Source organism: Trichosurus vulpecula, chromosome 6 (genome assembly GCF_011100635.1).
Source record: "Trichosurus vulpecula isolate mTriVul1 chromosome 6, mTriVul1.pri, whole genome shotgun sequence".
NCBI lineage: Eukaryota > Metazoa > Chordata > Mammalia > Diprotodontia > Phalangeridae > Trichosurus > Trichosurus vulpecula.
The window spans coordinates 271680830-271702723 of record NC_050578.1 but is presented as its reverse complement, the minus strand read 5'-3'; the positions used below and the strand labels follow the sequence as shown (position 1 = coordinate 271702723).

At 56.1% G+C, this 21894-nt stretch overlaps 1 protein-coding gene across 3 annotated transcripts in view; it reads right to left on the bottom strand.

Annotated features, from left to right (window-relative positions):
- MYRF (myelin regulatory factor) overlaps window positions 1-21894 on the bottom strand; it is a 50193-nt gene that overhangs the window by 6644 nt on the left and 21655 nt on the right. For 2 of the 3 annotated variants that reach the window (XM_036762301.1, XM_036762302.1), the window contains exons 3-15: window positions 19704-19982; window positions 13735-13796; window positions 11985-12291; window positions 10434-10684; window positions 10063-10186; window positions 6254-6449; window positions 4810-4886; window positions 3751-3861; window positions 3567-3657; window positions 1580-1780; window positions 1302-1410; window positions 800-909; window positions 52-212 (exon numbers count right to left, since the gene is read on the bottom strand). In XM_036762301.1, coding sequence (XP_036618196.1) covers window positions 52-212; window positions 800-909; window positions 1302-1410; window positions 1580-1780; window positions 3567-3657; window positions 3751-3861; window positions 4810-4886; window positions 6254-6449; window positions 10063-10186; window positions 10434-10684; window positions 11985-12291; window positions 13735-13796; window positions 19704-19982 — 2079 coding nt within the window. Of the gene's footprint in view, window positions 1-51; window positions 213-799; window positions 910-1301; window positions 1411-1579; window positions 1781-3566; window positions 3658-3750; window positions 3862-4809; window positions 4887-6253; window positions 6450-10062; window positions 10187-10433; window positions 10685-11984; window positions 12292-13734; window positions 13797-19703; window positions 19983-21894 lie in introns of those variants that run through there. The other variant, XM_036762304.1, reaches the window with a different exon arrangement.

Here is a 21894-nt window from a genome sequence, read left to right as displayed (position 1 = left end):
GACAGCCCCCGGCCTCTCACCCCCCAGGCCTGGCACCCCGCAGAGGCCCACCTGAAGGCCCCAGAGCTGCCCGTGGACTTCATGCTGTCCAGCCGCCGCAGCTTGGCCAGCTTGTGGCTCCAGCGCTCCAGCTCGTCGATCCGCGTCTCCAGGTTGTCGGTCAGCTTGCAAAGTTCCTTCACAGCCCCCACGTTCTCCATGAAGATCCGCTCCTGCCCAGAGACACGAGAAACCCATGCACACCCAGGAGGTGGGCGCTCACCCGGGCCAGGGCTCATCCCTGAACGCCCTTCCCCTGGGGGGCCAACTGCGTTCAGGGGACCCAGGACCGCATCAACCACAGCTCTGTTAATTCACCTGACCTCTGGGCCTTGGTTTCCCCATCTGTAAAAGGAGGGTGTTGGCCACCCTGTGATCTCCATGTCCCATGTTCTAAGGTCTCCTCCAGGTCTGACATTCAAAGTTCTATGTTCTAAGGCCCCTCCCAGCTCTGACATTCTGTGTTCTAAGGCCCCTCCCAGCTCTGACTTTTCTGTATTCTAGGGCCCCTTAACAGTCTATGATTCCCTTCCCTAGGTCCTCAGGGCACCCTTCTCGATTCACCGACGCCAGCCCCACAGCCCTGAGGACCTCGCTGGGCCCAGGGTCTCCTGCCACACCTACAGGAGTGGGGCCAGGCCCATGCCAGGCCAGGGTGGAGGGCTTGCCAGCCAAAGCAGCTGCTGCCTAAGCCCTACCCAGGTGACGGCTCCAGCTCCGTCCCCTCCTCCAGCCTGGGCACCCCTATCCCTTCACTGACCTTGTTCACTACCAGGAAGTTCTCGATGGTCTTCCCATTGGCAAAGACCACGTCTCCGGTGTCCTTCACGGCCTCAGGGAGGATTTCCTTCACCTCCTGGGCAATGACCCCTGCACAAGGGACAATCCTGAGGCTGCAGGCTGGGGGTGGGGAGGGGAAGGCGAGGGAGCTGCGTGCCAGGCACTGTGCTCAGTGCTTTAGAAACATCTCATGGGCAATACGGGCGATGAGAGCTTCTGGTCAGCCAGGGGCTGCAGGGGGAGGTCTACAGGAACCGTGAGGGAAGGCCCCAGGGCAGGAGCAGAGATCCTGAGCTGGACAAGCCCTTAGAGGCTGGCTACTCCTCTTAGCTGACAGATTGGTAAACTGAGGCCTCTTGCCTAGGGTCACACTGGCAGTAAGTGGAAGTGCCAGAAATTGAAACCAGATCTGGTGACCCCAAGGTGAGTGCTCGTACTTCACCGTCCCCCCAGCCCCATCCCAGGTCAGGCCAGCTCCATACCAGTCTCAGGGGAGGCCTCAATGCCCACGCTGGCTGCAAACTCAGGCTTGTAGCTATAGTGGACCAGCCGCATCCGGGAAATCCTCTTCAGCTGCTCAGTGGTGTCCACCTGGACAGGGAACAGGGCGCTGAGCACCCACACCTCTCTGCTCTGTCCGGATGCTGAGCGAGAGACCCACCCTGGCCAGGTCTTGGAGCCACCAGCTGGCCCGTGGCCTGAGGGACCCGGATGGATGTTGGGCTGGCTCCTCCCCAGAAGCCCAGCCCTAGGGTCTCACCTCCTGTACATGCTCCTTGGCGCGTATGTCTGAAGGGTGCATGAGCGAGCCCATCACTTTCACGTTGCCGTGGACCACCAGAGCCTCGTCGGGCCGGTCTGTGTTGATGCCCACACGGCCGTGGTGGAAGACCGTGTCGGGCAGCTGGGCCCGCTGCCACAGGACGTCGCTGTCACTCTCAAACTGGCCTGGGTTGGAGGCCTGAGGGTGGGAGGGCACAAGTCTCTTTACTCAGCACCGGAGGTCCAAAGTCTGCCCTGCAGCCCCAAGCCCCCACTTCTCCCACCACCTACTGTGTCCTTCCTTCCCTCAGATGGCCCTTCTCATCACCAAGGCCAACCCCTCTGTGCATACCTGGGACCCCATCTCCCAGTCCTCACCAGCGGATTTTCCTCCATCACTGTCCCCTTCTCTCTCACCTAAGTCTCCTCCATTCTAAAAGCCACCCCCCAGCACCCCCATTAGCTGCTGCTCTGCAGCCCCTTCCCCTCCAAAAGGCCAACTCGGCTCATCGCCCCCACCCCTATCCCTTCACGGAACCTTCTCTCTCCAAAGACGTCAACCACATCCTAAGTGCCCCCTCCCTCATGGCCTCTTCTCCATCTTTTTCCTCAGCCTTTGACACCCCTCTCCGGGAGGTTCTCTGCCCTCTGGGTTTGGGGGACACTGCCCTCTCCTGCTTTGCCTCATCTCTACCTAATGGGGATACTGCAAACCACTGTCCTGGGTCCTTTCCTCTGTACTGTGTTTCTAGTTAATGGCCTGCTCTCCCCCATTAGATCATATACTCCGAGGCAGGGGCTGTTTCTGTGGTTTTGCCTTTTTTTGTATCTGCAGCACTGAGCTCAGAATTTGGCATAAAGTGCTTAATAAATGCTTGCTGCCTGCCTACGAACTCTGAGAAAACTCTTCAAGCCTAGAGGTGAGGGAGGGAGGGAAGGATTCTTAGGGAGGATGGCAAAGGGCCTCCAGGACAGAGAATTAAGTGGTTACTTCCAGGCTGGTGTGGGATGGCTGCCTGCCGAACCCTCAGAGGCCCCTAGGGCAGGGCCTTCCTCACCCAAGGGACAAGTGGCCAGGCCGGGTTCCCTCTGGCCAGAGTCTGCAAAGTGCCAGCATAGCATGGCTGGTGTCAACGAGATAAGGAGGGGGGCAGCCATGCAAACAGCTGGCCTGGAAGGAATGCTAGACCCAACCAAGCTCACACCCAAGTGTGAAGGGCTTCCTGAGGCCAACCATCCACTGAGGTCTGGGCGGCAGAAAAGAGGGGCTCTGGGCCAGACCAGACAAATGGGGTCAGCTTGGAGAAATGGGAGAGAAAGAGCATGCTCGAGAATCTGTGAGATCTAAGGTTTTTTCTTTAAACTTTGCCTTCATTTTCTAAAACAAAATGTTCTTTTCAAGAAATAAAATTTTGTCTCCAGAGATTTAAGGAAGAAGCTTCTCTGGACCTCAAATTTCAGCTCTGTAAAATTTAGACTAGATGACCCAAGGTCCCTTCCAGTTCTGACATTCCCTGTTCTAAGGTCCCTCCCAGCTCTGACATTCCATGTTCTAAGGTCCCTTCCAGCTCTGACATTTTCTGTTCCAAGGTCCCTCCCAGCTCTGACATTCCATGTCCTAAGGTCCCTCCCAGCTCTGACATTCTCTGTTCTAAGGTCCCTCCCAGCTCTGATACTCTCTGTTCTGAGACCCTTTTAAGCTCTGACATTCCACATTCTAAGATCCCTCCCAGCTCTAGTACTTCAATTTCTAAAATCCTTCCTAGCGCTGACATTCCATGTTCTATGTTCTAAGATCTTCTCCAGCATCAACATTCTAGGCTCTAAAGTCGTCTATCCCAGTCCTGACAGTCTATCTTTTAAGGTCCCTCCCAGCTCTGACGCTGTGTTTCTAAGCTGATTCTGTGGCCCTACACCCAACCCCAGAGGACCTCCCCCAGTGGGGTGGGCTGCTCCCCCATGCCTCGTAGTAAGGCTTCTCTTACCCTGACGATAATGCGCTCTGAAATCTGGGCTGCCAGTGTATACGTCTGGTTTTGGGCATGAGCCTGCAACGCCACCACCAGCATGAAGTACCTGCAGTGCACATCACAAGATTAGTGTCCTTCATTCCTGTGCCCATTTGTGCCCCTGTGCCCGCTCCCCCCACCATAGCCCGGCCCGGCTCACCGCTGGTCCGGGTTCGGTTTGCCTTTCTTGCGCATGTTGTTGGCTGTGGTCTCGCTGAAGTGCAGGCGGCCCACAGTCACCTTGGTGACTTGCTCTGGGGGCAGCGTGACCCTGCAGGAGATGGAACGGCTTAGAGACGCCAGCCCTCCACAAGGCTGGGGACCTGGGACAGAGGGCGGCTCAGGTGCTTCCCTTCCCCTGCTCCCCTTTGATACTAGATAACAATATCCCATTAAGGCTGTTCTTGGCCCAGAGGATGAGCCAGTTCCTGCACAGTCACTGATTCTAGGTATTCAGAAGACAAGTCCTTGCTCAGGGGATGGGGGCTGTGGACGAAGCGCTGAGGGGCTGAGGGAGATGAGGCTGGGCCTTTTTCCCACTAAGAAATGTGGGAAGGAGCAGGCTTAGACAAGAGACCCTTGTCCACATTCTTATCAGTCGCTTCTAGACTTAGAGTCAATAACAGTAAGGAAAAAGTTGGAAGAAAGGCAGGTGTGTCATCAAAGAAGAAACAAAAGTGTCCGTTTGCAGACTTGATGGTCTACCTAGAAAACCCCAGAGAATCAGCAAAGACACTACCTAAAGCAGTAGTTCCAATAAAGCATCAGGATACAAAATAAATGCTCAAACAGTATCAGCAGGTCTATATAGCAAAAACAGAAACCAGGTGCAATGGTAGTGAAATCTCATGAGAAATCCCACAAAATTCATTAAAAAGCCTGGGAGGGAATCTTCAGTGTCAGAAGTGTTATCAGTGGGAAAAGGACTATGCTTTGGCCCCAGGGGATAGAAATGGAAGGGAGGTAAATAGAAGGTAGATAGAAGGACAAATTTCCAACCAGAGGTCCCAGAGTGGAATGGGCAGCCTCAGATGCAAGTGAATTCCTCCTTACAAACGTCCATAAGGGGAGCCCGGACGATGCCTTGGTGGGAGGGGATGGAGGGCATTTCTATTTGGGTCTGGGTTGGATTAGAAGGTCTTTGAGGGCCCTTCCAGCTTGGAGGGTCTGCCCGCACCTACTCCCCCAGTTTCTCCCCTCCTTGAGGGTTGGGACTCACGTCACTGGGTTGAAGGGCCGCTTGCTCCGGTCAGACTGGGACTGCTCAATGTTGATGGACTGATTCAAGGCCTCCAGCTGGGGGGAGGGAGAGAGAGAGAGATTTCAGGGTTCAAGGAGGGCGCTTTAGGAGGAGGGAGGAATTACTTATGTCTCTTTATGATTTGAAAATGGCTTTCTTCAAAATAACCCTGTAAGGTCATGGTGGTGCTTCATATTTAGCTCTGTTGGCAAAGCACTGGGCATGTGTTACCTTATAACCTACAGAACCCTGGGAGGTAGATGCAATTATGTGCCTTTGTTTCACAAATGGGGAAATAGAGGCTGAGAGGTTAAGTGACTTGCCTAGAATCACCCCATAAGAACCTGAGGCAGGATTCAAATTCAGGTCTTCCTGACTCCGAGCCCAGTGCCCTGCCCCCTAATCCATGGTCACACAAGGGATAAATGTCAAAGATGGCTTTACAAATCTCTAGACTCTTGGATGCCCGGCGCGTCTCCACTTTGCAAAGGAAAAAAATCATCATGAACCCCACGGATAATCAGGCATAAACACAAATGGGGTTCTGGCTTTGCAGAAATGGGATAAAATGCATGTGCTCCAGAATTCTATCTATGAGCTCTGGTATTTTTATTTATTAAATTTATTTAATCTTTATTACATTTATTTAATATTTATTATTTATTTATTGGGGGAGGTATTTTTCAGTGGGCAGCTAGGTAGCACAGTGGATAGAACACCAGCCCTGGAGTCAGGAGGCCTTGAGTTCAAATCCTGCCTCAGACACTTACTGGTTGTGTGACCCTGGGCAAGTCACTTCACCTCATTTGCCTCAATTTTCTCATCTGTAAAATGAGCTGGAGAAGGAAATGGCAAACAGCTCTAATATTTTTGCCAGGAAAACCCCAAATGGGCATACGAATTCGGACACAAATGAAATGACTTGAACAACAAACAAAAAATTTTAAGTTTGCCTTCACTTTCTAAAATAAAATAAATATGAAAGGCATGGTATTAGCATTTATATAAATTTAATTTTTTTATTTAAAATTATTTTTCATTTTATTTTTTTAAATTTAAAATAAAATAAAAGGAATAAAGAGGGGGTGATTTGGGGTCCAGGACAAACGTGCAGTGTATGCAACCTTGGGTGTTTCCATTCTCTGGGCCCTGTGAAACGGGGATGATAACAGCACCTGCCTGCCGAGGTTGTTGTGAGGATCCAGTGAGATAATCTTCACAAAGCACTCAGCGAATCTTAACATGCCCATGTCCATGCCAGCCGTTACCCCTTGATTTTACAGCTGGGGAAGTCGAGGCCCAGCAGGGGGAGGGACCCAGGCAGTAAGGCCAGACCCGGGGCCAGCTGCGGCCCTGGCAGCTAAAGCCCATGCAGCTGACCGTGGCTTCAGCACCGCCCCTCCGCCCCCCGCCCCAAACCTGCCTTGACTCCGTGTAGCTTCAGGTAGAAGCAGTCCAGGGGCTTCAGGCCCTCGGGGGTCTTGACATACTTGGGCTCCCCGAGCATGCCGATGTACACCGTCACCTGGAAATGGTTCTTCTTCTGACATACGAAGGCGTCGTCGCCCACCGAGAAATTGAAGCCCTTGTCTGCGTCCACCCGGTAAGTGAGCATAGGTCTGCGGGCAAGGGACAAAGATGGTGGGCTGTGCTCAGGGCAGGTCCGCTCCCAGACTGCCAGGGGTGCATGGCCTGGTGCCCAGGACTACAGGTTAGGAGGGGAGAGGGGGAAACTGAGGCATGCCCATGCTCCCACATCACCACCACCTCTTTGCTGCTTCTCACTGGAGAGACCTCATCTCCTGACTCCATGTGTTTACTCTGGCTGTGCCCCATGCCTGGAACTCTCCCTTCCTTGTCTCTGCTTCCTGGGCTCCCTGGTTTCCTTGAAGGCCCAGAGACAACCTGCCCTTCTATCAGAAGCCCCTTCCAGCTCCTCGGAGGGCCAGCACCTTCCCTCCAGGGTCCTCTGCAGACTGCCTCGTGGGACCCACGAGAACTCGAGCTCCCCAGGTGTGGTCTTCAAAAGCACACCCACCATGAGATGTCCAAATCACAACCCACATGTCCAGGGTCACAGGGACCTCAGAGGGTGTTTAAAGAGGGGGAAACTGAGGCAAGTGACAGTCACAAACATGGTGCTGGAAGGGCCTCGTCTGTCCCCTGACGCAGGCCCCCACTTTACAGATAAGGAAAATGAAGTTCAGGAAGTGGAAGGTACTTGGCAAGGTCACAAAGCAAGTGTCAGACATGGGATTTGAACCCAGGCCCTCTGACTCTGGGCGGTTGGTGCCATAGTGCACAGAGAGCTGGGTCTGGAGTCAGAAAGACCTGAGTTTGAATCCAGCCTCAGATGCTTCCTAGCTGTGTGACCCTGGGCAAGTCACTTCATATTGCTTGCCTCAGTTTCATCACCTGTAAAATGAGCTGGAGAAGGAAATGGCAAATTACTCTGGTATCTTTGCCAAGAAAACCCCAGACGGGGCCTTGGAGGGTCAGACATGATTGAAACGACTGAACAGAGTCTAAGCGTCTGACTCCAACAGACAACGCTCTCTGTATTCAAGGTTTATGGACACATAAGGAGGACACCTGCCCCATTTTAAAGATGTAGATGCTGAGGTTCAGAGTGGGCCACACAGTTTGTCAGAATAAGCTGCAGTTCAGGGCCAGGTGTCTCCTGGCGCCCAGGTCAGAGGACTCTCTCTAGGCAGTCAGCCAGAGGAAAGCCGGAGTCCTCAGGCTGGCATGGCTAAAGTCTGCCTGTCCTGCTGTGGCCTAGAGGGTCACTTCATCCTGGTGGGGGCTCAGGCAGGGAGGAGTTAAAGATGTCCCCTCCAAGGAAGGTGTCAGGGAGGGCTGGGCTGGTGGGGGAGGCAGGAGGTCCTCGTCCCTGCTCCAGCCTTCCCTGGCAAATCACAACCACCTGGAGCCCCACCACGGCCCCTTCCCCGGAGAGGGTGAGGCACGCAGGGGCCGGGGCCTTGGGGGAGAAGCCGCCATCTGGGGAGCCTCATCTCGGCTGACAGCCCGTTGCCCTGGAGACGCTGAAACTATGCAGCGGCTGATGGGCCGACAAGCCCAGCTCCCCGCTCCGGCCCCCGCCCGTCCCACGGGCATCTCATCCTGCCTGGGCTGGGGCCATTTCATTAGTCTTGGGGTCTCCGAGGGGCCAGGCACCGGCCTGCACCGTCTGCACAGTCCCCCACCCTCCCACTGAGCTGCTTCCCCTCCTCCGCCTCCCAAAGGGCAGAATCCAGGCAGCATTTGGGGCGGGAGCCCTGGCTCTGGTCTCAGCTCTGGGACTTTGGGGGGTTAGCACAGTGGGCAGGGCACAGGACAACCTCAGCCTCTTCCTAGCTGTGTGATCTTGGACTGGTCACTGCCCTCGTGTCCCACGCCCTCCCCTGGAAAAACAAGGGCCTTGGACCTCTAACTTCCCAACTCTAAATACTACAAGCATGTGACTCAGTTTCCTCCTCAGTCACTTGAGGATGGACCTATCTGCGCCCCACCCCCAACCCTGGACAGCGAGGAAGGTGGGAGAGGGGGGAAACAACATATATGAGAGTGATTGGAAACGAAGAAAGGCAAGACAGCCTGGTGCTCAGCCTCTGGGCCAAGTGCTGCCTCCATCTCTGCACCAGTGGGCCCCTAAGTTCCACCTCCAAGCACAGCTGCTCTCTGGGCCTCCCTCTCCCCAGGCCCAGGTCCTCAAGAGCTCTTCAGAAGACCCTGGAGCCCAGGACCATGGGAGAATATAGTGTTCTGACTGGAAGGGAAGGGAGGAGGGGAGGAGGAGGATGAAGAACAGGAGGAAGAGGAGGAGGGGGAAGAGGAGGAGGAAGGGGGGAGGAAGATAAGGAGGAAGAAGAGGAAAAGCAGGAGGAAGAGGAAGGGGGAGGAGGAGGAGGAAGAGGAAGGGAGAGCAAGAGGAGGAGGAAGAGGAAGGGGGAGAAGGAGGAAGAGGAGGAGGAAGAAGAAGAGGAGAAGGAGGGAGCCAACAGGGGCTCCTGGGATCTGGTTAAACTCCAGTTGGGAAGAGCATCGGTTTTGCTGCTGCTACCTCCTCCTCCCCCCTCCTCCTCCTTTTCTTCCTCTTCCTCCCCATCCTCCTCCTCCCTCCTCCTCCTCTCCCTCCTCCTCTTCTTCCTCCTCCTCCCCCTTTTCCTCCTCCCCTTCTCTTCTTCCTCCCCTTCTCTTCTTCCTCCTCTTCCCCCTTCCTCCTCCCAAGCAGCCCATGCACAATGTTCCAGGACTGACCCGAGCTCTGGGGGGCCACCATCAGCTCAGTGCTGGCCAGAGGGACAAGGTCAGGGAGAACAGGGCTTGGGAAGAGCTAAGAGGCCGTGTGTTTCTGTGGTACCAGAGCCAGAGGAACTGGATTCAAATCCTGGTTCTGCGCCTCACTTTGGGTCAGTCACTGGAGTCCCTGGACCTCAGTCCCTCCCGCCCCAGTAAAAGAAGGGGTCTGGATTAGAGGGCCTTGGAGCCCCTGGGGTTGGGGGGAGTGTGGCAAGGTGAAACTACTGGGGGCCTCCTCTGTCCCCTCAGCCCCCTGAGCTGCTCACACTGGGGCCACATCTCCCTGGACGTCTCTGAGGAAGAGCCCCCAACCCAGCCAGGACTCGGCCACCATCCCCTGGGAGGGGGTCCTGTGGGACAAACTTCCCAAAGCAGGCTGGGGAAGTTCCCAGGGGTCCTGACGCTGAGGCCCAGCACTGGTGAGCTCTGCCACTGCCTTTTCATTCCCCGAGGTAGGAAGGCCCCTGCCAGGCCAGGGTCAAGCTGCCCTCAGGGCCAGTTCAAATGGGGAGGGGAGACAGCCCTGACGGTCCTTACAGGGGCAGGGCTTTGAATGCCTAGCCAAGCCTCCTGCACCCCAGTCCTAGATCTGATTCTAGGAGGGAGGGCGGTGCAGGGAGATCTGTGGGTTCCTGGAAGACCCCTCCTCAGCCCTCTCTAGCCAACTTCCTGTCACTTTTCTGGAATGCAGGGAGGAGTGAGCCAGTCACCTCTGCCCCAAACATCCACCTGCCAGAGCCTGCCTCCCCTGGCCAACAGACCTCTCTCTTCCTCCTCCTCCTCCCCTGAACTGGCCTTTTCTGGAGGTGGGACAGAGGCCGCCCTAAGCCTCAGGGAGGAAGGAAGGGAGTTCATCTGCCCCAGGCCCCCCCCCATCCCAGGGCCCCCTCCCCCAGGCTCCCCCTGCCCCAGGGCCCGGTCACTCACAGCTCCTTGTAATTGGCATCATAGAGTGTGGCCCACTTGTTCTGCTGGTGTGGCTGCCACTTAATAGACTGGTAATTGGGATCCAGGTAAGAGCCATTCAGGCTCTCGGTGTCCTGCATGAGGCCTGGGAGAGGAGGGGGCACCCCAGCTCATTCCTGTTCCAGCTCCCGCCCCACTGAGCCCTAGGAGCTGGGCTGCTTCCTTCCCTCTCCCCATCTGGGTATGCTCCACCTGTCCTCCCTCTTTGCCCCAATCCCTCTGCCTGCCCCAAGTGGCAGTGCCAATGGGTGCCCCCTCCTACCCCATCCTCCCAAAAGGTGCCACTGAGGGACCTAGGCTTCTAATGGGGCTGGGGAACAGAGGTGGCATACCTGGTGAAGGTGCCCCCTGCGGATGCCAGGGCGGCGTCTGGACTCTGGCAATGCTGAGGGGGAGGGATCCCGGGCCTGGCGAGAGGGGACCTTGCTGATGCCAGGGTGGCGTTGGGGCTCTGGCAGGATGGAGGGGCAGGGACGCCACCGTACCTGGCTCCTGTTTTATCATCCCGTTGAGCATCTGGGCGTTGAGGGTGTTGGGGGGTGACTCGGAGTGTTTCCTCTTCTTGGATGGGTGTGCAGGGAGCCTGGCAGGAAGCCAGGACCCTGAGCTGCTGGGGGTGGGCACCCCGCTCCCGCATGAGGAGCCCCTCAACCCCTGTCCTGCCCTAGTCACACACCCAGCTCCCTATCATGATATCATACTTCCTGCTGTCTGGCTAAGCTATTCTGCCCCCATGATCTCCCACCTCCAAACCTTTGCGTATGACCAGGATGCCCTCCTTCCCCAACAGTGCCTGATGAATCTCCTCCTGTCTACTGATAGGCCATCTCGAACGTTCTTTTCTAAGGCACTTAACATCAGACCCACTAAGAGTTAACTGTGTTTATGTATCTTCTTCCTATTGGCTGCAAGCTCCACAAAGGGGAAGGGGGGAGGCGTCCATGGGCATCTGTGCCCTGCCCAGAGTTGGTGCTAAAAAGGTGCTTTTTGAATGAAACTGAATTGTCAGAGGAGAGGCAACATGGCGGGATCCAAGAAGAGCAGCACGTCCTGGGCCCGAGTGAGAAGGCGGACAGGCACCCTCCCTTCTCTCTGCCTCAGTTTCCTTCTCCGTAAAATGAGATCAGACTGAACGGTGGCCAAAGTCCTGTGGACTACGAGCCTATGAATGACATTCCCCTCTCCTGTATCTTTACTTAGCGTGCGAGATTCGCCCTATGCAGCCACAGGATACATGGCTGCCTCTGCTTCTTGTCTGTAAAATGAACTCAGGCTGAATTGGGGGGTCTTAGCCCGGGGTCTGCGAACTTTTTGTTTTAATATTTTATGATATATTTCAATATAATTGGTTATCTCTGTAATCCTATGTATTTCATTTTGTGCCTTTAAAAACCTTCTTGGTAGGTATTTAAAAACGTTCTGAGAAGGGGGTCCTCAGGTTTCACTACAGGACCCATGGGATCCAGGACCTAGACGTGGTCCTGGACTCTTGGGCTCACTTGATGTTGAGGCACCTTCCAGCTCTCAGGTCTGACACCCCTTTCCCATATGTAGACAGTGGCTGCCTCAGTTTACAGCTCTGCACACTGAGCCTAGACTCGCTGATATCCCAGATCTGAAGGCCTACAAGCCTATGAATTCTCCCTCTCTCCTCTTTACCCTCCCATAGCATGACCGGCCCCCGGGGGCCTCTCTCCTGCCAGCACCTCCCCCCGTGCAACAGCCACAGCCAAGGGGTGACGTCAGCCCACCTGGCTCCCACTCAGGGCTCCATGAGCTCACCCCAGGCCCTGTCACGGGGCCCACGAAGCCCAAACGGGTCCTACCCCGCTCTCCCTCTGTTCTGCAGCCCAGGGAGCAGGGGAGGAGGGCAGGGTGCTTACTCAGTCCCATGCTGCTGCAGCAGCTGGTGAAGCATCTGGGACTGCTGGGCATGGTGCAGGTCTCCGGGGGCCACGCCCTGCCCCATGGCATAGGGGGGCATGAGAGGCTCTGCCTTCATGTACAGATCACGCTGCAGGACAGGGTAGTGGGGAGGGGGAGGCAGGGGAGGACCAGCCAGGTGGGTTGGAGGAGGGGGAGGGCCGGCCAGGTGGGTCGAGGGAGGTGGAGGGGGCGGGTGCTCCAGGCGGGAGGGGATGCTGACGTGGCACATGTTCTCGGGGGTCATCGTTCGCAAGAGGTGAGGGTCTTCAGGAGAGGGAGAGAGCAGGAAGGCGGTGGTTAGAGAAGGAGCTCTGCCCCCTTCCTCAACCCTGCCTGCTTCTGTCTCCTCCCCAGCTGTCATAGTGTCCTTTCCTGGGCTCTTCCCCGACCCCGCAAGGCCCCTGAATTTTTGGCCCAGGCACCAGACATATGGGACTTACAGAGCCGAGGCTGGGAGAAATGAGAAAGCCGGGACAGTGAGCCCCTGAGAGGGCACCCATCCCCCTCCCTGCACCCCAAGAAAGCCTCTCCTCAGCCCAGTAGTCAGACCGCCCAGCCCATCTCTCCATTCCTCCAATGCTCCCTGGAGAGGGGGAAGGGGTGCACCTTCACACCTAGCCAGGTGCACAAGCCCCCAGGAAGGGAGGAGGCCCAATGGGCCAATAGCCAAGGAAGCCATTCTCCTCCTCGGCCTCTGGGGCGTACCACTGTCATGGTAGGGCAAACCTGGCCTTTCCCATTTGGCTGAAGCCAAGGAAAGGCTGGTAGATCAGCAGGCCCACTGAGCAAATGCGTGTTACTGCCCAGACAAAGCTGAAGGAAGCCCTGGCTTTGGTGCCCCCCACTCCCCACCCCAACACAGTCAAGGGGCGGCTTTCAAAGCCAGCAGCAGGCTCCGAACGGGAGGGTCGGAGGGATGAGGCAGCCCCAAGGGGGAGCTTTCCCCAGGCAGCCCAGGCTCCCCCACCTCCCCTGGCCTCTGCTCCTAGCGTGCTCAGCTGTGGAGGCTGCCCTGGAGAAAGCAGACCCTCCCCCCTTCCCCTGTGCCTCCTTCTCCCCTTCTCCTGGGGTAGAGGGGCCATGGTGGGGAGGGGGCCAAACTCCCTTTGTTCCCCCCAGAGGAATTCCAGGCATGTTTCTGGTAAGATAAACAGAACTCTTGACCCTTCTCTCAGCTGCACTCCCCAAGCCGACAGTCAGGGCGCTGCCAGGGTACGGAGGGCCCCCCACCAGACACAAGCCACCCCCTCCCCACAATCAGTGGGTGGCTCCCAGCTCCAAGAAGGGGTAAAGCATGGGAAAAGCCCACCCCGGCTAAACTTGAACCCCCAGCTCCAGCCACCAAAGCCACTCAGGATGGGCACCCCAAGCCCCACGCCCCCCATGTGAGGCCCGGCCCACACTTACCCCCAAAGGGCGAATGCGTAGTGGCCCAGAAATGCCGGGCTGCATCTCGGGGAGGCAGAGGCAGCCTCTGGGGCCGGAGCTGGATGCGGTTCCCTGCCCGTGCTGCCAACCCTAGTGCCCCCCACCCCCACCCCACTGCCTGAACAATAGGCAAAAGTCAGGGAGTATTTGCCCAGTGATAATCTCCCCACGTTCAGCAGGAGGCTGCCTCCCTCCCCCACCTCCCCCCACACCCCGATAACGCCGCTCGAACCACTTTCCCAAAAGCCAGAGGGGGAGGGAGGTGCCCGCTGGACTTACCATTCACCTGCTGGGGAGAGTAGGCTTCCGAGCCGGAGTCTGGAGGGGAGTCGGGCAGGGCGCTGTGGAGAAACAGAGGCCAACTGCGCTCAGGCTGGCCCCTCGTGGGCACAGGGAAGCCGTTGCCCCAACGGGGCTGCTTCAAAGCTCTCCTTCCTTAGAACTCCCCAAGGTTCTGAGCTAGAAGGAAACTCCCCTCTCCCCATTGTACAGGGGAGACCACTGAGGCTAAGAGAAGCCCAAATTCACACAAACAGTAGCTAGCAGACCCAGAACCTCCCAGACTGGCCTCAAGCAGGGCGGGGACAGTCCACTGTCTGCTCACTGGGGCCCACCAGGGTCTGTGCCCCCAGCTGGGAAGCCCAGTCTGAGGCTGCCTTTGCCCCTTCCCCAGGTGGTCTTCCCTGGGCCTCCTCCTCTAAGAGCGCCTTCCATCTCCTCCGTGTACACTTTGGGTCTATTCAGTTATTTACATTTTGTCTCCATCGTTAGAATGGAAGCTTCTTGAGGTCAGGTACTGTCTTTGTCTTTCTGTGTTGGCGCAGTGCCTGGCACACAGTAGGTGCTTAATACATGCATATTGACTTCGCTTGACTTCTCCATGGGCAGAAAGAGCTTCTGTCTTAGGAAGGAGGGGACAGGGGACCTTAGGAGCCATTGGGAAAAAAACGGAAAGCTGGAGGGTGCAGGAGCAGGGGGAAGGTTCTCCAGCTCATCCTGTGGATGCCAGTCCAGGGCCTCTCAGGAGTGCGGACGAGGGACAGAAGGCTCTGCAGCCTGGGCCAACAGCTCCAGGCTGACCCTCCCTGGGACCCAGCCAGAGCCAGACTCAACTTCCTGCCTCCCCACCCTCCCATAAGGCAGGACTATACTAGCCCTTCCAGAGACAGCCTCACCCCAGCTCCCCCATTTCTGCAAAAAGCCAAGGGGGCGGTGCCTTCTGCTCTGCCCCTGGCCGGGAAGGGGAGGGATCTAAGGGAGGCCAGGGAGGGGCAGGTGTGGTGCCCAGGTGGCTGGATGCCCAGCTCCTGGGGGAAGGGGAGGGGAAAGGAGGGTTCTTTTTTTTATCAGTGGCTCAGGCAGAGGAAAAACGTGAACCCAGAAAGGTCATGATGTACCCAGCAAACCCCTCCTGGAACACTGGGAGGGCTGGAGGGAGGGCCAGGCTAGACATGCCCAGGTCACAGGTCTTGGGTGAGGGGTAATTCCTTCCTGCCGTGGCCAGAAGCCTTCCTTCCCATGCTGGCTGGAGGCTGGGGCCTTCAGATGGGGCAGAGAGAATGAGCAAACAGGAGGGGAGGACCCTCCCCACAGCCCAGCTTCTAGAGTGGAACCAATAAGGGACCTGGTGTATTCTGGCGTTGGGGAAGGGGTCCCCCCCCTCTCTGGGGCCCTTCCCAGGACAGTGGCTGGAGCCTCTCCCCCTCACCTCCCTGCCTATCCCAATCAGGGTTTGAGCAGGGCCAGGAGGACCATCAGGGGCCTGGCCGGCCCCTCCAGCCAGGGGGGAGAGGGGCTGCAGGGTCCAGCAAGGAAGTGCCTCCAGTGCACTCTGGAAGAAATCTAGGTAGGGTGGGGCAAAGAGTCTCCCCTCGCTCAGCATGCCTCTCCCTAGAGAGACAGAACCAATGCACGAGGGTCAGTGGATGGCCCAGGATGAAAGCTTGGACTTCTGTCTTATCACACAGGGCCCACGACACTGCCCAATGTGGCCCTCACAGGATACATGCTCCCCAGATCCCCTAGGAGGTACCCCTGAAAGAGCCCCAGGGGCCTGCCAACTCAACCCAGGAACGAAGGTCCCCGGGCTCTCAAAGCAACCCCATCGGCCTCATCCCGTACCAGGGCAGTCATGTTTGGAGGCAGCTGGATGTTGCAGTGGGCTGACCCTGGTGTCAGGAAGACCCGAGCTTAAATCCTCTCTCAGACGCTTACTAGCTGTGTGACCACTGTCTGCCTCAGTTTTCCCATCTATGAAATGGAAGCACCTACCTCCCAGGGTTCTGGGGAAGCTCAAGTGAGAGAATATTAGTAAAGTGCTTTGAAAACCTCAAATCCTAGTTATTTCAGCAGGTGTGGCCTGATGCCCTTGGGCAATGCCACCTGTCTACATCAGCACCATGCTAGAAGCAACTACGTGGAGAAGGATTGCCAGAGGACTTGGAGCAAGGACACAGGGGAAAACCTGGATCTGGCCCAGCATCCCTCACACAGTGGACGCTTAATAATGGGCCTGGCTTGGGCAAATCACTGACCTAGGGTGACCCTCAGCCCCACCGGAGAGGGGGTCTCAGCATGTAGGCTATAGCCAATGTTGGGGGGGCCTCCTTCGTAATGTCTCTCTCCCCTGAACCCTGAGTTCCCTTCATAATTCATTGAGGCTCCATCATCAGGATGTCCAAAGTGGAATGAGATGCCTTCAGAAGTAGCAAGTTCCCAGTCACTGGAGGTATTTAACTGGACGACCCCTTGTAGAAGAAATCGTAGAAGGATTCACTGGCCAGGTTAGAGTTGGCCTGAACGGCCTCTCAAGGGAGGACCCTTCCGACTCTTGAGATTCTGATTCTGCCCCTTTGGATATTTCTGTGGGACCACCGCTTGGTGGGCAGTGAGCCGACCCCCTGGTCCAGATGGAGAGGAAATGAAAGAATTGAAATGATAGCCACCAACAGCTCCAACTTGCCTGCTCTGGGTTCTGTAGCCTGGCACAGGGCCTGGTATACAGTAGGCAATTACTGAATGCTTCTCGACTGACTGACTTGATGATCACAGAATGGGGGGGGGGCAGCAGAACGTCAGAAGACTGGAAAGGTAGGAGGGGGCCGGTTCCAAACAAAGGCTTTTCTATTTGATTCTGGGGAGTAGGGGAGTGACCCATCACTGTAGGAAAATCACTTGATGAGGAAGCGGACTAGAGAAGGGAGGAAAGTGATGAACAGAACCTGGAGAAGAATGGGGAGGGGGTGGGAGGTGATGGGGGAAGGTAGCAGGGACCCCAGGGCAGCAGCAGGGAGGGCTGGAGGCCAAAGTCTCAAAGACCCAGACTGTCTCCTGAAATGGCAAGCCCGCCAGTATCTTTGCCCAAAAATCCCCAGATGGGGACAACAGCAAATCCCACAGGGCCTGGCACATAGTAGGCATTTAATAGATGCCTGTTGAATGGAAAGAGTTACATACATTCTCTATGAAAGAATGAAAAGGGCATTTATTGAGCGCTTACTGTGTGCAAAGCACCAGAGATACAGATAAGCCAGACCCCTACTCTCAAGCAGCTCATGTCGAAATGAGGGAGACAACAGTATCTGGAATATTAGGCGAAGTCGGACCCTTTGGCGATCATAGATTTAGGGCTAGACATTTAAGGTTCATCCTGTTGGAGTCCCTGATTTTACAGAGAGGTAAACTGAGGCCAAGAGAACAAGAGCCCAGAGTCTCTCCACTAATAATGAGCCAGTCTGGATTTGAATCTAGGGCTTCTGACTCTAAGCCCTACAAACTTTTCCTGAGCTTACACTGACCTCTCTCGAGTGTCAGAAAGCCTGGCACCCACCCATCCCCTTCCCCTTGGCCAGGACGGGATCAATGAATCTCTGTTTGGCCAGTGGGTACCACTGAAGATTCAACAGCGTCTGAGCCATCCCTTCATGCTCACTCTTGGCTTCAGCGTGTCTTCAGTGTGTCTTCATGACTCGCTTGGTTCTCCTTCCCCCTACTCCCTCACCCCCATCGTCACTAGAATGACCATTCCGGGCTGTCTTGGGCCTGGCCCTACATTTCTGGAGAAGCCAGTGCTCCAGGGGCAGATCTGCCATGATTTTAAGCAAGGGGAGTCTTCGACCTGGGAAGGCCACCTCACACTTGGAAGAGACCCTCTCCACATCCTCCCTAGATGTCTAGCTTGGAGACTCAAAGAAGGAAAGACCGACTCCTGCCCAAAGTTGCCCATTAGGCTGCGGGACAGCTTCATTCTCCCCCGTGTGAAACCTGAGTCAGCCGCTGCCACTTCTACCCTCTGTTCCTGGTGACTACCAAGTTTCTTTCATTAATGGACCCCTCTACGGCACAGCGTCAAGGCCCCACATCAATCTTTACTGTGAGTTTCCAATCGCAACTCTCAGTCCTTGGACAACATGGTGCCATGCTTTCAGACAGATGCTAAGTGGAGACCTGGAGGGAACTGGGAGTCTGTGCTGAGGCACAAGGAAGGCTCGGCCCCCAGCCTTCTTAGAGGCAGGATCCAGGGAGCCCAAGCCCAACCCCAAGAATGAAGCCAAGAGACCTATGGCCTACCCTGGTATCAGGCATGCTCCTTTGGTCCCCCAGTGCCTTCTGCCAGGCACCATGGAGTGGGAGTGTGTGAGTATGAGGGCATGTGCATGTGTGTGCATGTGAGTGCGAGTGCATGTGTGTGAGTGCATGAGTGTGAGGGCATGCACGTGTGTGTACATATGCATGTGAGTATGTGTGAGTGTAAGTGTACGTGTGTGAGTGTGAGGAAGTGCGTGGGAGTGTGAGGGTGTGTGTGTGCATGTGAGTGTGTGTGCATATGCATGTAACTACGTGTGAGTGTGAGGGCATGTGCATGTGGGTGCATGTGTGTGAGTACATGAGTGTGAGGGCATGCGCGTGAGTGCATGTGACTGTGCATGTGAGTGTGCGTGTGAGTGTGTGTTTGCACATGCAGATGCCACACCCCTGGAAGAAATCGTAGAGCCTTAGATAAGAGAATCTCAGGATGTCACCGCTAGAAAGGCCCTCACAGCCCAGAGTTCTAAGAGATCGGGGAGCCTAGCCTGAGAGCTGGGCAAGGCTAATCCCCTCATTCTAGAGAGGAGGAAACCAAGGCTCGGAAAGGTTAAGAGGTCAAAGGCGGGTAGGTGGCAGAATGGCCTGGAGTCAGGAAGAACTGAGTTGAAATTCAGCCTCAGACACTTACTAGTTGTGGGACCCTGCGCAAGTCACTTAACAGCTGCCTGCCTCAGTTTCCTTACCTGTCAAATGGGCGTGCCAATAGCACCCACCTCCCAGGGCTCTTCTGAAGAGCAGAGGAGATAACACTATGACCCTTTAAGCTCTGCGTAAATGCTATGATGATGATAATGCTGCTGCTGCTGCAACTGATGACGGGGCTACAGAGGTAACTAGGGGCAGGGTTGTGATTGGAATCCTGAAGCGCCAAGCCTGAGCGCGAGGGGACCCCGGCCCATCCTCGAGCCCCTCTTCTCCAGCAGCCCCCTCCCCTTGGGCACAGGCTCCCCACACTGAGCCTACATTTGTCCGTTTGTATCTTCCCTCCCTGGCTCCGGATTCTGCCCTCGGGGCCGAGCAGAAGAGTCAGACCCGCTGCCAGCCAGCAGCCCTCCAGATACTGGAGAACGTGATCATGTGTCCCACCAAGGGGAGGTGGGGGCACTGCTCAAGGGTCTAAACATGCCCAGAGGAGGGCACAGGACCCCTGAATCCCAGCCCTGCTCTCCTGAGCTAGAAGGGACAACAGAACACGGAATATCAGACTTGGGAGTGAACTTAGAACACAGGACATCAGGGCTGGGAGCGGACTCGGAGCTTAGAACATAGAACATAAGAGTCCACTTCTTTGTGTGAGTCCCAGAGTAGGGCACTGACATGTCCAGGGACTTAACCACAGACACAGGAAGTGCCTGTACACGTGTGCTCCCCTGGGCATGTCCGTGAGGCTGACACAATAGGGTGTAGGGGGTAGCGCTTCTGACCCTGGTCAGCCGGTCCCTAAAGCCACAGAATGCCGTTGCTGGAGGGACCTCTGAGGCCACCCAACCCCTCCATTTCACAGAGCGAGGAGCTGAGGCCTCCTCTCCTGCCCACTCCCTGCGTGACCAGCGGCCAGACACAGCTGCTTCTCACCCCTCAGCCGAGGCTGCCCTCTGTGTTAGTGCCTGGCCACACCCCAAGGCCCCTCCTGCCCCCTGCCCAGCCCCTTCCTCACTCACCCTGGGGCATAGGCTGCCTTGGGCTCCGATTTGATGGGTGGCCCCGAGCCCCCGCTTGGGCAGTGCCCCGCAAAGCCTTTGGGCACCGCCAGAGCATTGTTGTTGTTGGTGTTGAGGTGGGCACTGAAGCCAGACCCGCAGGGCGGGGGTGGGAGGGGGCCATGGCGGCCTGAGGAGGGTCCTCCCCCACCCCCTGGCGGGCTCAGGTGGTGGCCACCGCTGGAGCCAGAGGGCTGGGTGTGTGGGTAGCCGGCAGGAGCAGGTATATCGGGGAAGCAGCTGTGGGCAGAAGCAGAGGGTTCAGGGAGGGATCGGGCAAGAGCCCGAGGCGCCAACCCCCAGCCTCAGGGACGGAGCCCTGGGTTCTAGTCCCGCCTCAGACACTCGCCAGCTGTGTGACCCTGGCCAAGTCCCAGAACCCTGCTCTCTCAGACTCAAGATTCCTTGTCTGTAAAATGGGGATGATACAGCGCCCACCAGCCAGGGCTGTTCTGATCAAAGGACCCCATGTTCAGTGCTTTGCAAACCTTAAAGACCAATCGATACAGACGGTATCGTAAGACAATGAGAGTGATAACTTGAGTGTGGAGCTTTGAAGTTTATTCAGTTCTCAGCCTGAAGCAGTCTGATCAGGGTTGGAGTCTGAGGCAGAGGTCCTGAGTTCTAATCAGGACCGTTTAGCACAGGGCCTGGCGCATAGTAGGTGTTATGTAAAGCTGTACTCCCCCTTACTCCCTTAGGGTTTCCAGGTTTAAGAAGCACTTTCCCTAATGAGAACCAGGTGAAGAAGGAGGGTCATTTATGACCATCCCCAGAGGGCAGGAAGGCTCAGAAAAGCCGGGCCCTGGCTCACACAGAGCTGGGGTTGGCAGCGGTCCTCCATCGTTCCTGGAGGAACCCAATGCTCCCCAACCAGGGACGGGCTGGGCCTCTGGAATCTGGCTCCTCCAGCCCTTCTGAATCGATTGTGCCTTCCTGCCCCTCCAAGTGCCCGAGGTCCAGCCACCCCGGCCTGAACGTGCCATTTCCCACCCAGGCTGTCCTGGACACCTGGCAGGTCCTCCCTCCTCCCCTCTGCCTCATTTCAGTCATATCGGACTCTCCGGGACCCCATTCAGGGTGTCCCTGGCAAAGATACACTAGCAGTTTGCCATGTCCTTCTCCAGTTCATTTTACAGATGAGGAAACTGAGGCAAGCAGGGTTAAGTGTCTTGCCCAGGGTCACCCGGCTGGTAAGTGTCTCAGGAAGGTGCCAGGTTCCTGACTCTCAGCCTGGTGCTCTGCGCACCATGGTGCCCCCAGTCTCTCCTAGAGGCTCCACCCAGGTGCCACCTCTCCAAGGAAGCCTGCCCTGATTTTCTCCAATCCTCCAATCGCTTCCTATTTCTTTATCTGGGTATATACAATATCCCTTCCTGCCCTCCAAGTAACGTAAGCCCCTTGAGGTTAGTGACTGTTTCATCAGTCAGTCAACAAACATTTATTAAATGTTTGCCGTGTGTGGCTCACTGTGTTAAAATGCTACTTCATCTCTGTCTTCTGACTTCGTTTAATAAGACTAATGATAATCATAATTATTAATAACGACTCATCACCTGGGAACTATCTATCTTCTAGCAATAATACGAACAGTTAATATTTATATAGCACCGCAAACACACACACAGGTCTGCAAAGCATCTCACATACGGAGGATCTTATCTGACCTGCCCGTGGGGCAGCTACTGTTGGGACCTGAATTTGACAGATGAGGAAACTGAGGCTGAGAGAGGCTTGTTCTTGGCCTTTGCAGGCAGTGGGTAATTACCAAATGACGGTCTCCATATATAATATCCCATTTCCCACCTCCACGCCTTTGCACAGCCCGGAATGCCCTCCTTTTCCCCCTCTGCCTCTCGGAATCTCTAGCTTCCTTAAGGCTCAGCTGCTACAGGAGGAAGGCTTTTCCTCAGCCCCCACTCACTCCTTTCACCCCTTCAAGCTCCCCTCCCAAATTATGATGAATGAACTTTGTGTACATTTTGCATTCCCATTCTCCAGAGGAATGTAAGCTTCTCCAGGCCAGGGACTTTTCCTCTTGTCTCGGGGTCCCACAGTCTGGCCCATAGTAGGCACTCTATCAAAGCTGCTTGGATCAGACCGGCCCCCTTCTCAGGAATTCACAGATCCCGTCTCTCCAGCCTTTTAGGGC